At 43.5% G+C, this 16564-nt stretch overlaps 1 protein-coding gene across 2 annotated transcripts in view; it reads left to right on the forward strand.

The window, feature by feature from the left end:
* The window catches only part of LOC102798958 (nectin-2), an 85282-nt gene that overhangs the window by 45678 nt on the left and 23040 nt on the right, over positions 1 to 16564 (forward strand). Inside the window, exon 7 of one of the 2 annotated variants that reach the window (XM_006802818.3) lies at positions 136 to 5279. The exons of the other annotated variant lie outside the window; for it this stretch is intronic. Within the exon in view, the coding sequence (XP_006802881.2) occupies positions 136 to 704 (569 nt within the window). The 3' untranslated portion in view covers positions 705 to 5279. Of the gene's footprint in view, positions 1 to 135; positions 5280 to 16564 lie in introns of those variants that run through there. 2 annotated transcript variants of the gene reach the window in all.

The raw sequence follows: 16564 nt of genomic DNA on the forward strand, positions 1-16564 counted from the left end.
TTGGCTGTCTTTATTTATTTTTTTGTCTTCCTCTCCACTGGTCGAACCTTTTTTCTTTTTTTTTTTCTTTCTACCCTTTCTCAACCATATCCTTTTTCTTCCCTGTTTTTCTCCCTCCCTGCCTCCCTCCTACAGAGCCCCCAAAGAACCCATCCAATGCTGGCGTGGTGGCGGGAGCTGTGATTGGCTCCCTGCTGGCCCTCCTTTTGGTTGCCGCTCTCATCGCCGTGCTCGTCACCCGTAGGCGCAGGCAGCAGCAGGGTTACCGCGCCAATGGTGGCAGTGACATGAAGACGCGCATATTCGGGGGCGGCAAGAAAGCGAGCAAGAACGGCACAAATGGAGGTGCGGGAAACGGCGGCGGCAACAACAACGGCCCCATCTACGTTTACAGCGAGAGCTCCCCCATTCAGGCCCTTGGAGAGAAAAACAACCACCAGCTGATTACCATGGGAGGCCACCCTGAAGTTGTTAGCACCACACCCACTGCCCAAGACATCCTGCTAAGCAACGAGTTGGACGACGCGGAGAAGAGGAAGTTTGATGAGCTTGACGAAGCAGAGAACTATGATCACTACAATCCTGGTGGCCCCATCCATTTGCCTCGCACAATGCGCGATCAGGAGATGATTGGAGAATACGATGATGACATGGAGTCCCAGCGTGATGGCTCGGTCATCTCACGGACTGCAGTTTACGTATAGAGGAGGAGGAATTGGAGGAAGGGGAGGAGGCAAAAAGGCGAGCTGGAGAATTCCTCCTGAGGATTTTGTGGCGGTGGGGTCTTGTCCCTGTTTGATGGTGAAAAGAAAATCATACCACTTTTATTTTTGAAAAACAAAAAAAATCAATTTTAAATATAGTCTATCATTAATCACAGTGGACAGAATGAAAAAGAGGGTGTGGTGGGATGTTGTAAAAGGATTGTTGTTGTTGTTATGTGATCCCTAAGAACTAGAAATCAAACGGAGAAAAGAACAACATGCCTCCCACCGTTTCTGCTCGTGCTCTCGCTATCACTGGGACCTTGCCTATTGACTGACAGACAGGCTAAAGAGAAACAATGTAATGTGGGAGTAGGTTCATGGAAATGTGATTACAAGCTTAGAGGAGACCTCTCACTTGCATATTTGCTGTTATCTTTACTAAAACAGTAGCCGTGGAATAAGTTGTCAAGCAGTTACCTGATGCCTGCAAATCTCTTTACTTCTGTGGGAAACTTTTTGTTTTGCCAACGTGTTGAGCTGTGACACCTGGTGGGAAGTGGAGGACAGCAGTATGAGTCAGTTTGAAAGTATAGACCGTAACCATCAGGTAATTTCGAGACAGTAAAAATGTATTTGCTTACGTCTGCTGGTGACTTCGCTCTGCTCTCTCTGCCTTCTTCTCAAAACAACTCTGCCAACTATCACAGGCAGTAGACACTCTCAATTTGAACTTAGCAAAAAATTTAAAGAACATGAGGTCTTTGTGTGCCGAGCAAATAGAAAAGCAGTTAGGTTTTAACAAAGTAAGTTTGCTGAGAGTTTGAACCAAGTTCCTAACAAGGTGTTCACGAGCAAACTTTTGCACTGTGCCTGGAGGTAAGAGACGGTAAACAAGAGATGAGGGAATGAGGTGTAGCTGATCTGACAGGGTCAAAGGATGGGGAGAGGGATTCGGGAGGCAGGAGGACTAGAAAGGAGCACGTCTCTTCTTTTCTCTTCCTCCTCATCCCCGTCTATTCAGAGCGCTCCTGACAGGAGGAGCTTGATTGGTAATGAGCCGTGAAGTCGCTCGCTTAGCCGGGACCAACAGATTGCCACCACTTATCGTTTATGACGTGGCGATTCCTCTCTCCCTCCCACCTCCATCTCTCCATCATGCCTCCGTCTCTCCTCCTCTCTCTCCTCATCCTTCTCTCCCTTTCTCTCCAGTGTTTATGGGGAGTTTATGATTTATCCAGGGCGGTGTTGAGGTCAGGGCTACCGAGAGCAAAGTAGTATTTTACCGCTCCTGATGTGTCAGACACCCCACTTACTCTACTCCAGCCCGGTGTGCCCTGACATGCCAGGAGTGACTAATCCACCTGGAGTGGCCATGTTCACTCCACTGCACAGACACCCCAGCTGCCTCTCCCGCTTTAGTAAATGGTGAGATGTAACAAGAGCCCCACCTCCAGAGTGCAATGGCATTAGGTTAGACAGATTTTCAATGAGATCATATATTTCTTTCCATTAGCCAGTGTTGTTAAATGTAGTGAATTGATCGGGAGACATAAAAGGTTGCATCCGAAGCAAAGCTATGGGAGTCATATTGACTAACAGGCAACATGTGGCGAAATGGCCCTTTTTATGATGCAGGTTCAGGGCTGATTGTCTCCTGACTGTTAATTTATCCTTTTAACGAGCCACCGGAGGCCCGCTCGGGCAAATATTACTCCATGGCTATTGTACACCACTGTCCTTGAGGCTCAGTGTGTGTGTACATTTGCATGCGTCACCATATCTGCATAGCCACTGGACGACTGTGATGGACAATCGTAGAGAGAACCGAAGCTCCTCTAATCATTGCGTTCCCTGCCCTTCCTAATCAGCTCTCCTTGGACCCACTGGGAATCCAATAAATGGGGTCTTGATGACTGTACCTGACCTCCTGTAAAGGACCTTCTAAGAAATGGGTTGGCTTCTGCTGCAGGTCATAAGGGCAAATGCAGGGTGACCCATTCCTAAGGGCAAAGATGACTGTGCTTGCGTTTCTTATCGTGGCTGTTTTTTAACCTTGAACTACAGATGTGAGAGAGAAACACTCACCTAGTATCTGTAGAGGGCGAGGCAGACCTTGTTTGCCTTTGTGATGGCTGTTAACCTTCAGAGAGGTGGCGAGAGAGAGAGACAGATGACAAAAATGGAGACGGCGCTTCGTGTTTGAGCACTGTCTAGCATATTGTAAGCCAGTGTGTTCAATAGGATTATCGTCTAATGGCCTTAGCTTATACTTAAATGCAACTCCTGCCAACCTGGGGTACAGTAAATTTGCCGAACGCAGCTGATTTGTCACACTCAATATGAAAATGTATTATTTTTACACTTGTATGTGTCACCAACACAAAGAAATATGAGTGCAACACCTGTTTTTTTTGGGGGGGGGTTTTTTTGGTTTTGTTTTGGTTTTTTTGGAAGGGGGGGTCAAAAAAAAGAATACTGACAAAGGGACAAAACTGTTGTATGTACATTTTGGTGTGAGCTATCTGTGTACTATATACGTAAGCATCTTTATTTTTCTTGTGAAAATGTGGATATTTATGAAAATGTAAATATCAGATCGATGGAGCCAGTGTTTCCGATGTTATGGAAGTAAAGAGGAAAGCGTTTGTGGGTCAGCTAAACCTCAGAAGGCATTCAGAATGTAATTTTTAACCTAACGCATACCTCAGTAGTTTGGGTGTTTATAACATACTGAACCTGACTGAGTTTAATTTATCTAAGGGCCAATTTGATTTGGGGGGATGCATATGCTTGAATTATTATTATTTTTTAATCCAAGGTAACTTTATCTGCATTTATAAGCACACATTTCTTGGCAGACAATTGGCTTCACCTTCTCCTTGACAGAAATTCTGCACAATGCAAAAAATTACACACAATACTCAATTCATCAGGTAGACCGCAACGACACAAGCAACGGTCTATTGAGTCAGCGCTCGGTGTGTGTGTGCATAGCTGTGTGCCAGTGTGTTCGGCGGCTTTAGGACATCTCTCGCTGCCATTGGACTGTAACTTGAGTAGCCACCCTTTGTCACCATGGAAAACTGGCAAACCGAAGATATTATTGTGCATTTCGAGAAGACGCACTCACTCGGCACACACACACATACTGTACGTATACATTCGCAGAGTGCTGAGATGCATTCGCCCACACACAAACACCCCTCAGTCAGTCTCATTATGCTCACTCCCACAGCCAAACTGTGCAGAAGACACCTTCTACCTGACAACTCTGCCATCTCCTGACACAAGCCCACACAAATGTGTTCGCGTAGCTGCACGCACACACACACACACTCACACAAACACACTTCGTCTTACTCTGCCTCTTCCACAGCGGCTCTGTCAGGACACATACAGAGTTCTGTTAGTGTGGAAAGAGCTGTACCGTGATGTGTCCCCCCTGCTCCAGTGCTTTCTGCCCCCCAAAGTGTCCAGCCTGTTCCCGAATCAGTGACTGTGTAGAACATAAACAACTACACATTCAGGGGAGACGCACACCTTTCACCCAGTGTCACAGAGACAGGCTTTTTAGGAAAGCGATTGTCCGTTCTGGTCTTGTTCTGCAGAGGGAAATATCGCTTTCATAAAAATGCCACCGCGCTGACCTCCTCCCCCTCCCAGAGCCCTTTGAATGCTTTTAGAAGAGTTGCATTTTTTTTTTTTAAATTTATTTAAACTTGACTCCAAAATGTTGTCTTTTACTTCAGCCACCTCTGCTACTGCGACCGCCTCCACAGACACACACACAAGCACATCCCATTGCCACCCACCTCGGTGCCCAAGTAAGGCTTGTCAGACAAAATGCTTTTAAGAGAAATCTGCAAACCTGGTCCAGGTCTTGCACAAGGTTAGATAGTCAGAATAGCCGATATTTTCTTTTTCCTTTTTTTTTTTCTCTTTTTCCTGAGAGCAACATGCTCTTATCATTTCTTTGGCTCCAAACATCTGATGAGTAATCAAAGCCTTAACATCTCCCATCTCACATGCATTAAGTAAAAAATGAAGAAAAAAGAAAAAAAAAGAGAAGCTTCCGGTGTACATAGTATAAATATATAAATATGTAGCAGAAAAAAGAATTACTAATTTATGGTGTCACGTTTGTGTATTACTCAGTGACAGCACGCATGAAGGATTTATTTTCTCCTGTTTACCGCTTCTCCTCTCTTCTGTTATTTTTGCAGTGCTTTATAATTTATGTTTTATGAGTGCTTTATTCTTGACTGCTGCGCTGTGATTGCTGCCAAAACTGGCAAATGTGCTTCTTCTATACAAGTGAAACTGTATACAAACACACAACAAAACAGTCTTACCCAAAATGTGCTTTTTATTATTGACTGCTTTGTGTAAAGTTGTTCTTTTTTCTTTTCTTTTTTTGTATTTTTTTTTTTTTTTTTTAATTTGAGTTTTATTTTGATCTTAAAAAGAAGAAAAAAATACAGATTAGAGTTGGTATTGCCATTTTTGTCATGTCTTTCTAGATTATTTTTCCGTATTCAGTTACTATTAAAGATTTCTTGATTTTTGAAATGTTCCGGTGTTGCTGTGTGTGGTATGTGTCTCCTCTTTCTTACCTTCATGTCTCTTTAACACTTGAGGTTAGCTGGATGACTGAGCACCCAGATTGAATAGAAACGCCAGTCATTGATTCACACTGATTAAATTTATAGATTAATTGATCAGGATATGAAGTAGCTTCTCGGTCTCTTGTCACCCATCCTTCAGATCTCAGACACACCCCTGCTTTTTCTCCCCCCCCCCCCCCCCCCCCCCTTCCCTTCCCCACACTCTCATTTCCTGGTCTGGCTGCTTGTCTCGTTTCACTTTTGATAAATCTGTGAGTGTGTGTCAACAGAAGTGTGATAACAGGCTTATGGGAAAATGAGCGCAGGAACAGGAGATGCCATTTCGTGGTTTATAATTGTCCTGAGCTCCACCTCCTCCCATTCTGTTTTGTATATGTGACTTGGCTGGCAGAAGTAAACTTGCTGCCTTAGTAATGGCTAGGTAGCAGATGCTGTAGTTGTTTAAAGGGCACATTTTTCTATTAGGTGTTTCACCGGTGCCTGGAGATAATGAAAGCACTGATGCATTCCTATTTCAGAGTGCAGGAATACTATTATATTCAGCAGAGTTTCAACAGTTCTCATGTAAAAGCTGTACAAGCGTAGAGAAAAGGGTAGAGAGCAGGAATGTGGGCATGTAGCTTCAGTGGTTTTCCTGGAGGGAGGCAGCTTGTGTTTTCAGTTGGGGAATGTGCAGGCCAAGCTGAAACTTGGTGAATGGAGCGCCTCTCAAAGGCTGCATTGTTTGAGCTCTGCCTAAACCAAACGGGTTTGGTCAAATTTCAACAAGAGGGCATGCAGAAGTTTAACTGTGTGTAGGTTTATGCTTAAATATGCTGTGTGCGTGTGTTGATGCATGCATATGCACCTGCCTCATTTAGTTTGGACATTAAAAAGCGCTGCTGTTTCGCCACAAAACAAAAACTGACACAAGCAAATTCTGCTCTTTAACGTGCCCGTGATGGTGACAGTTGGTGTATGGCAGTGATGGCAGCGAGTTCTCGGTGTTTGCCTGGTGCTTTGATGCCGTCATGTATCTGTGTGTCATCCTGGCTCCTTGTCACAGTTCATTTTTGTTGCAGGCTTCTTCTGTCAATGCACAGCTATTTACTGTGAGTCCAGCCCACCATCTGGCCTCTCTAATTGCTTTGGATTTGAGGCTGGCAAGATAGAGAGCACTTACACAGACAGACTCGCTCACTATCTCTCTCTCTCACACACACACACACACACATACACACTTACACACACTTACACACTTTGACTCCTTTGGTTTTCTAGCTGAATGTAAAACACTGTACGCAGCAGCAAGGCTTTTAAGCCACAGCTAGTAATAAAAGCCTGTGTGGTGCATGCGTTTTTGTCTCGCTGTGACACATGGAGGAAAAAAAAAAGTATGCCCATCATGTGACTGAAGTGACCCCGTAACGCAGAACCTGGCCTATTAACGCGCAGAGCAAATAACCTGGATCAGGAGTCAAAGTGACAGCTCTACGCCAGGCACTACCACTGCGTTCAACCTTAGCTTTCAACAATGAGACATGGTGCGGTGCCCCCCAGGCAACTCGGCTGGCTGGTAGTGGCACTGTTCCCAACAAGTTGATTGTGGGTGTGCGTTTGTATTAAAAAGTGTGTTCTTTGGTCATCCAGCGTGCTAAACAAGTCTGTTCTGGTGGTTAGGCGCCCACTGAGTGCTATGCTGGTTTCTGACAGATTGGGTTTCCACAGGATGTTTGTGTGTGTGAAAGTGTTTAAGTGTTATCAGATTTTTTTTCTTCTTCCGTTTTTGGTGTGTACTGTTTGACACATGAATGTTTGTGCATGGCTGTATATTTAACTTCCAGCTCTGGCAGCCACAGCTCTGATTAAACACTCCGATCATCTGTGTGTGTGTGTGTGTGTGTGTGTGTGTGTGTGTGTGTGTGTGGATAAGCAAACAGACCAACTTTGGTGTCTCTCTCTGTGCTGATAACAGCTAATACAATGCTCATCATTTAGCCTCTCACCCTCAAGCTCCAGACTTGACTAATAAATCCCAGAGTGAGTGATGAATGGCCAAGCCTGCTGCATCGATGTATGAGTGATGGATGTGGTGACCTGGGCCTTCGCAGGGATTAAAGCAAGTCTGCCTCTAACCTCAATTATGAAAGTAGGTCTGTGTTTCTATGAGCTTTAAAGTGACTGTTTTTTTAATCTTTGTTGCCTGTGTTGAATCAGCAGACCTCCAGCTGTGTGTGTGTGTGTGTGTGTGTGTGTGTGTGTGTATGTGTGTAGTTAGTCGAGGGTTTCTAGCAAACACTAGATCTTTAACTGGCTCATTTCATAGCTGAGAGTGATTTTTCTAAATATTTGGGTTCTGCATTCTGGTTTTGACTCCTATATTTTACTCCTCACAGCCCTCCAGTTTTAGGACAATTATCCAAAATATGAATCTAATTAATGAGTTTGTATGTTGAAATCGTGGAATGTACTTCAGTGGCCAAGTCAGTCATCTGAACCCAGTCCAAGCATGCGTTTCTTTGCTGAAGACCAGATTGTTGGAGGGAAACCCCCTGAGGAAAGCAAGACATGAAGATGGCAGCAGTACAACTCTGGCAGAGATGACAAGTGCGATAATGTCTCTGGGTTTGGATTACTTTTTCTGAAGTTTGTTAAATGTCCACATGCTTTCTTTCCCTGTGTGTTCCTACTGTACAATAAGAGCACAGAGTCTACAGTTATGTGTTCTCTGCAAAGCAGCGCTTTGAGCTTAAAGTTAATGAGTACAGTAGAGCTCTAATGATTTTTTGATTGACAGAAAATTATCAGTTATTTATCAAGCAAACACTGCAGCTTTGTGGGGATTTGCTGCTTATCTTTGTCTGATGTAAAAGCACGTTGAATATGTTTTGGGTTTCTGACAAAACGCGAAAGTCAAAGACTTCACCTCAGGCTATATTGTGATTGGGTTCTTGTGCTTCCACACCAGTAATAGCTGTGACAGGATGGATTATGCTTTCAGGTCGTCTCTCTGTCTGTACATCCATCTATTGTTGTAAACATGATATCTCTCAAACAGCTTAGGGGAATTTTTTTTCTTTTACAAATTTGCCACAAACATTTACTCGGACGCAAAAATGAACTGATGAAAGTTTAGTGGTCAAAGGTCAGCATGGCCTTACAAAACAAATTTTCTAAATGAAGGTATTTGCATGCTAATTGTGACAAGTTTTCAAAGAATTTAATTGGATGAAGTGATGATATTTTGTCTCCAAAGGTCAGCTTCCATGTTTTTCTCACCATTAATCAACAGCATAACTCAGGAAGAGAAACGGAGGCTGTGGTCTCATTTGACCAGGTACTGAATTCATAATGCTAATCTTCAGTGGCCACCTGCTGAATAAAATCTTTAATACATGTGAGAAGAGCAAGTCAAGACCAACATGCGTGTTAAATCCAGCTTCACTGGAGATGTGGAAACCAATGGTGGCTGATTCTCTCCTTCTCAGTTCCCACTATTTTATAGATTTGGTACAAGTCATTCATCCATTATATCTTCTAACAGCCAACATAGTGGTTAGCACTGTCGCCTCACAGCAAGAAGGTTCTAGGTTCAATTCCCTCCAGCTGGCAGGGGCCTTCTCCAGGTACTCCAGCTTCCTCCTACAGTCCTGCATACTACAGTAGGTTAAGTAGTGATTGTAAATGGTAAAATCAGTAGGTTTTAGCTCTGTGATAACCTGGCAAATTGTCCAAGTTTCATCCTATCTCCTCCATAACATCTGGGATAGATTCCAGCTAAGCCCACAACCCTGAACGGGAGAAGCGGTTAAGAAGATGGATGGAAATAATCACTGGCAGGAGCCTTGATAAGATGCTGCTGCTGCTGATGATGATGATGATAATATTACCATTATTTAGCATTCTTTAGTATTTATTTAATCATTTGCACTAGATTGGTTTAGCTAGTGACTATAGAATAATATAATTCTTTTTAATTAGTGCAAAGTGCAGTTAAGTTTGATTGGAAATTTGCATTTCCTGTCTATCACCCAACAGCCACCATAGTGGTTACGACTGTTACCTCACAGAAAGAAGGGTCCTGGTTCAAGCCCCTGGCTCAGGCCGTTCTGTGGTGAGTTTGCATGTTTTTCCTCTGCCTGTATGGGTTTCCTGTGGCTGATCTGGCTTCCTCCCACAGAACAAAAACTTGCACATTAGGTTAACTGGTGAGTCTAAATCATCCCTGGACATGAGGTAGATAAAGTGCTTAAAGCATGAGAATAAAGTGTGGTCAGATGTGGCTTGTAGTCTCAAATGTTTTGAGCGGTCAGTAAGAGTAGAAAAGCTCTATCTAAATGCCAGTCCATTTCTATTTCCAAATTTAATGAGAACCTTTTCAGTCGCTGGTAGGACATGTAATTCAAAACCAAATGTGAACCTCATGCTGGCACAGAGAAAAGTCAGGAGGTTCACCAAAGTCAGCGGGATCTTCTTCTCTTTTTTTCCTTTGGGGACCATGAATATCTGTGCAAAATGTCAAGGCAGTCAAACTAATCTTTGAGATATTTCAGTCCTGACATCACAATCTCCAGATACGATGTGAAATTATTGATTCAGTGCTTAAACTCTTAGAGTGTGTGTACAAAGTCTGAGTCATATACAGTCTATCGTGGTAATACTTGTTGAATTCCAGTATTTCACACACACCCACAGATTACTGATACTGGCTGCTCTCACGCTCCCTTGTTTTATCACAATGAAATTTGAATCAATATTTTTTAAAACAATCTCTCAAGTGGAGTTCTTAATTTCACACTGTCTGAGTCCATTTGTGACAAATTCAGGGCTTGTTCATAATTTAGGAGTCGCTATGTGGAGAGACTAATTTGTTTGCCCGACCACTGTAGTTTGTGAACGCTAAACTGGCTTTAGGTACTTTTCAGTGATACAGGTTCTGGTGTCTTTGGTAGCAATGTTTGTTATGTGGGAAGAATTGGGATCTAATCTTGTTGGCATCTTACTTTAGTTGAGTTTGTTTTGGATCAGGCAGCAAGCACTTATTCACTATTCACACCAGAAACAGCCGTTTATTTGATGCTTAAAATGTCAAGAAAATTGCAGTTTGAAGTAAAAATGCATTTTCCATCAACTTAAAGAAAAATGTCTCAAGGTATAACCTTCATTGCTGTAGTAATGAATTTTTCAAACCAGAGGGGGTGCTTTAAAAGCCCAAATGTAGTATTTCCTCTAAAAGAATATCATCATGTCACGCAAGGTGAAAGCAGAGCGCACAGGGAGCCACATTTGTAAATAACAGGAAATTGGAAATCATATCGCTCCTCTTCCACAAGCGGTAAATGATAACATCCGATCTTCTGGCTCCTGGTCATGCAGTTGTGTTCACATGTGTGTCTACTGTATGCATACGTACACACACACACTCATAAAAATCCAGGCAGACAGACGGGGGGAGGTGAATGCTCCTGTTTCCCCCGGAGGCCCCTGGCGTTTACGCTTTCTGTCCCGTGCTGACGCAGCTGGTGGTAACTTGGGCAGTTGCGCTGCATTGCTGGGCACACGATTCTCCCTAAGGGTGGAGCATGCACGCGCAAACGCTGGGAGGGCAGAGAAGGGCAAGGAGAGGGGGAGTGAGATGTGGCAGTATGGATGGAGAGCAAAACGAGCATGATGTTGTGAGGAGAGCAAATAGGAGGTGGAGGAGTGAGATCTGAAGCCCTGTGCACTGGCAGAAGCTCCAAAGAGCTAGCAGGTATATAAATTTAACAGTGACTAATGCAAGATTGAGTAAAGCGGGAGAAGAGAAGAAAGGAGGATGGAGTCAGAGGATCGAGAGAGCAAGAGGGCAAAAGGCAGAACAGAGAGGGGGGAGTAGCTTGATTAAAGATGTAGTGGAGATGGCCAAATGAAGGGTGGAGGCTGATCAGGGCTGAGTTGTTGCAGCTGTGTTGATTTAACTTCTCACTGTTCAGATTGTGTGTGCTGGGGTGTGGATGCATCTGAGGACGCAATGGAGAGAGAGACATGGAATATGAAGCTTTGACGTTCAGAGAGCGCCGCTGACCTCAAAACACCTGCACAAACAGCCACCACCACAGATAAAAGCTCCAGCGTGTGTTGTGCATACATGTTCACGAGTTAAATAAGCCCCAAAAGGTCTTCATGCTGTGACTTACCTGGAACAAATCCTCTTCTAGAAAATAAAAACAAAGAACATTATGTGAATGCGGTATGACCACCAGGGAGCGTAGCTTTGAGCGAAGTGAGTGTGCACGTGTCGGTGTGTGTGTGTGTGTGTGTGTGTGCGCATGACTATGCGGGGATGAATAAGAGAGATTTATATCAGGGAAAGAATGGTTTGTTGCTGCTCCTAAGAATAGATTCTGTGACGGAAATGATTTTGATGCTGTATGCAAGCCTGTGTGTGTGTGCGTGTGTGTGTGTGTGTGTGTGTGTGTGTGTGTGTGTATTTGCCCTGGAGTGTTTTGCAGATCAAATGCACTTTCTGTTTAATTCACCGTCTCAACAGGCAGCTCCTACAAAGTACATGCACGCACTGGCACATGCACGTCTTTGCACACTCTAATACAAACATACAGAATGCAAGATGAGTATGGAGATAAAAAATGAAGTAAGTCTGTAAATATTTGGTCTTGGGGACATGAGATATTCTTCTGGGGACAACCAAGTCCACAGTAAATGCCGTGTGTTTGCTTTCTTGTTCACTTATATGTGTAACTGCTGTGCAGATGTGGGTCTGCCTGGTGGTGAAGAACATGCGTGCAAATATATGTAGGGGTTTTTTTCAGTGTGGGTGTTTAGTGTAAATGCTTTTTCAGGGCTGACAGGCGATGCATGTTCATGATTTGTCCCCTTGAAGTGTTTCATAGTCAGAATAATCGCCATTGAGTGTTATTTGGGAGAAATGGTTGATGTTGTGAAAATCCCAACTATGCTTTTTTCCGTTGGCTTTGTGGGTTTGTGTGCTGTGTATATACAGGTCTGTTCATACATACAGTATGGTGAAGTGATGGAGTGGACTAGACTGTGAGCCTTCATCAGCAGTCCAGAGTGATGTTATCTGCGCTGGCTAGTTCCCCTGTAGGGTTCAAGTCTTTTCTGCTTTTTTTGTAAAATACATACCAAAGACAGCGCTGTCAGACCTTAACAAAACTAAGCGTGTGCTCGTGTGTGCTCGTGTGCATGTGTCGGCTCCTCTTTTATAACTACAGACTGACACCTCATTCATGTGTCTGTCATCTTATCGAGACATCTCCTTTTCCTGTAATCACTTCTTCTGCCTCATCCTCTTCTCCTGCACTCCTATCTCCTCATCGTCTGCTGTGGACTAAACGTACCTCGCTTTTAGTCCACACCAGACGATAAAGGTGCGTGCGTGCGTGTGTGTGTGTGTGTGTGTGTGTGTGTGTATTACCAAGTAATACACACACACAAGTATTACCACGTGTGCGCTCTCACAGCGCTGTCCAACTCGTACTGGGGTGTAAAACTCCACTTCCCCTTCTCATTTCCAACACATCTCCCATCACTTGCGGTTGAGCTGAGAGTTGGCATTATATAAAAGAAAAGGCCTTTTCACTTATGAGTGTGTGAGTGTGGGGATGTGTGTGAGCCAGTATGACGATCTCTGACCACACTACAGCACCTGCTAGGGGGTCTCCTGTATGTCTTTGGCCCCTTGTTAACTTGTCCTCTACTCTAGAGTCCTCAGTGATTTCAACTACATGGCTTGTCACTCAACCCCACAGCCAAGGCATCATGGGTAACAGCTCTGACTCACTGCTAAAGTACACTTTAATGTCTAATGCGAGCAAGCGAGAGGGAGAAAGCATCGGAGTTTGGAAAATAGCTCAGCATTGCCATGCGAAGCACAGCGCCGCTGCGCCCTCCGTTGTCCGTTTAACTGTCAGCTTAGGGCAGTGATGGAATAAAATGGTCCTGAATGGACAAAGGGTCTTATCTCCGAAGGAAATTAAATGTTATTCAAATTTGAAGTTTGGCATCTCGGGGGATGTACGTGAAAGGTTTATAAACACAAGTTGATTATCGCTCACATAAACATGGATATGATCTTTGCCACCTTGACAGTAATAACAGGTTCATCGCAACCTCACACCTCTGATTTAACCCGAGCGGCAAATGGAAACAGCCGCTGAGAATTACGGTCTGTTCACTGTGTCTAAGAGCTGGAACTCCTTTTGTTGTGAGGTAACAACAGGGTATAAATGGCAAAAAATAGACGGCACAGAGCACTCAGAGGGTGCAAGAATGCAAGGCTCACATTTTTGATTAATTTATGTTCCAGTACATTTCAGTTTTCCTAAGTCATTACCCTCCCAAATGACAACCATTCCCGGTGGATTCAGGCAAACTCTTATAAACAAGTGCTTGCTGTGGTCCAATCTCCGTGCTTCTGGTCTGCTTATCATCTCGTGTTAGCACTTGGGTTTACACTCTTTTCTGGAGACTGTGTATCATCCTATAGTTTCCATTTCCCAGTTATTTATCTGTATATTACGCACACACTCTCCAGGTACTGCTCGCAGGTCGTTTATCCTCCATAGGTCCCCTGATATATGGAGCTGTTGCATTATAGTATCATGACACACTCCTGCCTGCAGAGCAAACACAGTTGCGTACTCTGTCAAGCACCTGGTTTGTCATGGTGTGTGTCTGGCACAGTTAAAGGGTAAGTGTAGGTGTGTGTCTGTGTGTTAACTTAAGTTTTTTTCTTCTTCTAGTGATTTGTCCTATTTTAAGGCCCCTTACTTTGCTGTCTCTCTGTTAATACTACTTTTACTCAAGTGCTTCAGGGTTTTCTTCTCCCAATTGCTATTCATTAGGGTTGATGGGTGGCAAAGGTAGTAAGGCTGCAGCAGCACAAATATGGTTTCTAGAAGGTTTTCTGTGGCATATTTACTGCAGTATTTGCTGTCTTATTCATATAACCACAACCGCTTTTTTTAAATCTTTTCTGTTTTATCTGTAGATTGTTTCTTGCTGGTCTGTGAGGTGTAAGAAATTTGCATTTTGCAAAACACCAAGACATTATTGTCATTTTGCTTCGTTTAGCAACAAGCAGTGCAAGCAGAAAGAACTTAAAATAAAACAAAAACTAAACTTCGAAGCTGGGCCAAGAAAATACTTTTGCAAATGCAGTCATCTGAGCGCTCCGTATGATACGTAATGATTTCTTATTTCGAAGAAACATCTTTTGGTGTCTCATGTGTTGCTTTCCTTTCCGTGCAGACTCCGAAAGTCTTTGTTGATCACAAGCAGCGGAAATTTGACTCAAACAGTAGTGTGAAAATGGTAAATATTGCTATAGAAGATGAATTTGATGTTTAGTGGTGCGAGTTGGCGTACATGTGGATAATAGTTGCATATGCATGAGCCTATATTCGCTGTGTGTTGGTGGTATCCCTCTGTGTATGTGTGACCCCCCCCCCCCCCCCCCCCCTCCCCTCTCAGTGAGTAGGCAGCGTATTACTTGTTTTGGTGCAATGAGCCAGGCCTTGTATTAGGCAGGTTGAGCTGCAGGGGAAATTTTGTAACACTTGACCTGTTTCACTGACTCATTTGTGTGGATGAAGAAAAGGAGGGAAAGAAAAGGAAGGAGAGAGCAAGCGAAGAGATTGGATGGCAGCACAAGTGGTTCGGGGTGATTGGAAGCATGAGTGACAATGGTCAAGAAAAGGAGGGAGAACAGCAGCTGGGGCTAGCTGGGCGGGGAGAGTGACATGAGATGACGGTGCCTTCACATTCCTGCTTTCTTACTTTCCCCGTCTCTGCGTCTCTCACCCATCCCTTTGTCTTTATCTTTCATTCAGCAGCCTCTCTGGCAGGCCTGGCTGAGTTGCCCCTCTTCTTATTACTCAGCCCTTCAACCTTAAAGGTCAAAAGCAAAGACTTTGTGCTTTAAAAGTAAAGAATATCACATTTCTCTGTAACTTGCTGTGCACGTGACTATGCATATGTGACATTCCTCCTTTTTCCCGTCTGTCCTGGTGAATGTGGTTGTTTTTTTACTCAATGCCAGCTTACTGCATACATATTGATAGTGTAGTTTTTCATTTGAGGAGCTCAGCTGGTGGTCTCCTGCCTTGAAGGAAGACTTTAAGCTGTATAACTGCTTCACTGGCTACTTATTCTCACAGTGTCCTCTCCTTCCTTCTGTCCTCAAATTATGTGCGCGCGTGTGTGTGTGTTTATTTTCCTTTGCCTTTGGCTGTAATGAGTATAAAGTAGGCAAGAATGATGTATTAGAAATTGTTGAGGGGTCAACTGATCATTTTCAAGTGTCTTTTTATTTTTTGCTTACCCTTTCTGATATCCAGCCATGCAGATAGCTTTTTATTCGAGCATGTTTTAAAGTGTAGCCTGTTAAATATGCAGTACCTATAAAAACAGTATAGCTGTGTATTTCCCAGAGCACCAGGGCGATGAATCTTCAAAGATGAGTATCTAAATGCAATTTTCATGTACAATTCACACCTAGAATTAACAAACTGGATATCTCAGCATCTGTCAGCGCAAGAAGGAAATGCATGGAGACCGCCATGTGATTTTTTTTTTCCAAAAAAAGAAATAAAAATATCCAGACCCCATCTGGAGATGATGATCAGAATCAGCTGGGTGTGAAAGGCAAGCTGTGTCCAAAGTCCACCTCCTCCCAGTAATTTAGTCCTGCAGGCAAAGAGTTTACAGATTTCATTTGAATTGTACAGACACCTCGTTCAGCTCTCTCCTCTGTTTTGGTGCGCATGACAAAATTTTTTCCTTCCCTCCCCTTTTCATAACAAGATCCACCTGTTTAGATCTCAAAAGAACTAACTGGCCAAAGTCTCCAATCAAGCCCTAGATGTTTAGACATGTAGGAGTAAAGTTATCTCTCAGACTAATTACAATATACTCAAATGCTATTATGGATTTTTTTTTTCTTTTCTGTTTTTTGTCCAGTGATGCCAAACTCATGTCGTCTAGCCCTGCTTTAAACACATTTCAGCTCTAGTTATAACATCTTTCCTGACAAGAGTTTATTGAGGAAATAATTATGCTTCCCTCGACCTGGGACTTGCCAAGTTTGTCAGCAAGTACACCAAACAGTTTCATAATTTGCATACTGAGATTGATGGTGTGCATGTGGGCTGCATGGGCAAAGCGAAACTGCTTATAAATACAAAACATTAAACTCTAATGTTAATATCTGGTGTAGATGTTGATGGCCAAAGA

The sequence above is a fragment of the Neolamprologus brichardi genome, chromosome 11 (genome assembly GCF_056152115.1).
Source record: "Neolamprologus brichardi isolate AB-2024 chromosome 11, ASM5615211v1, whole genome shotgun sequence".
In the NCBI taxonomy this organism is placed as follows: domain Eukaryota; kingdom Metazoa; phylum Chordata; class Actinopteri; order Cichliformes; family Cichlidae; genus Neolamprologus; species Neolamprologus brichardi.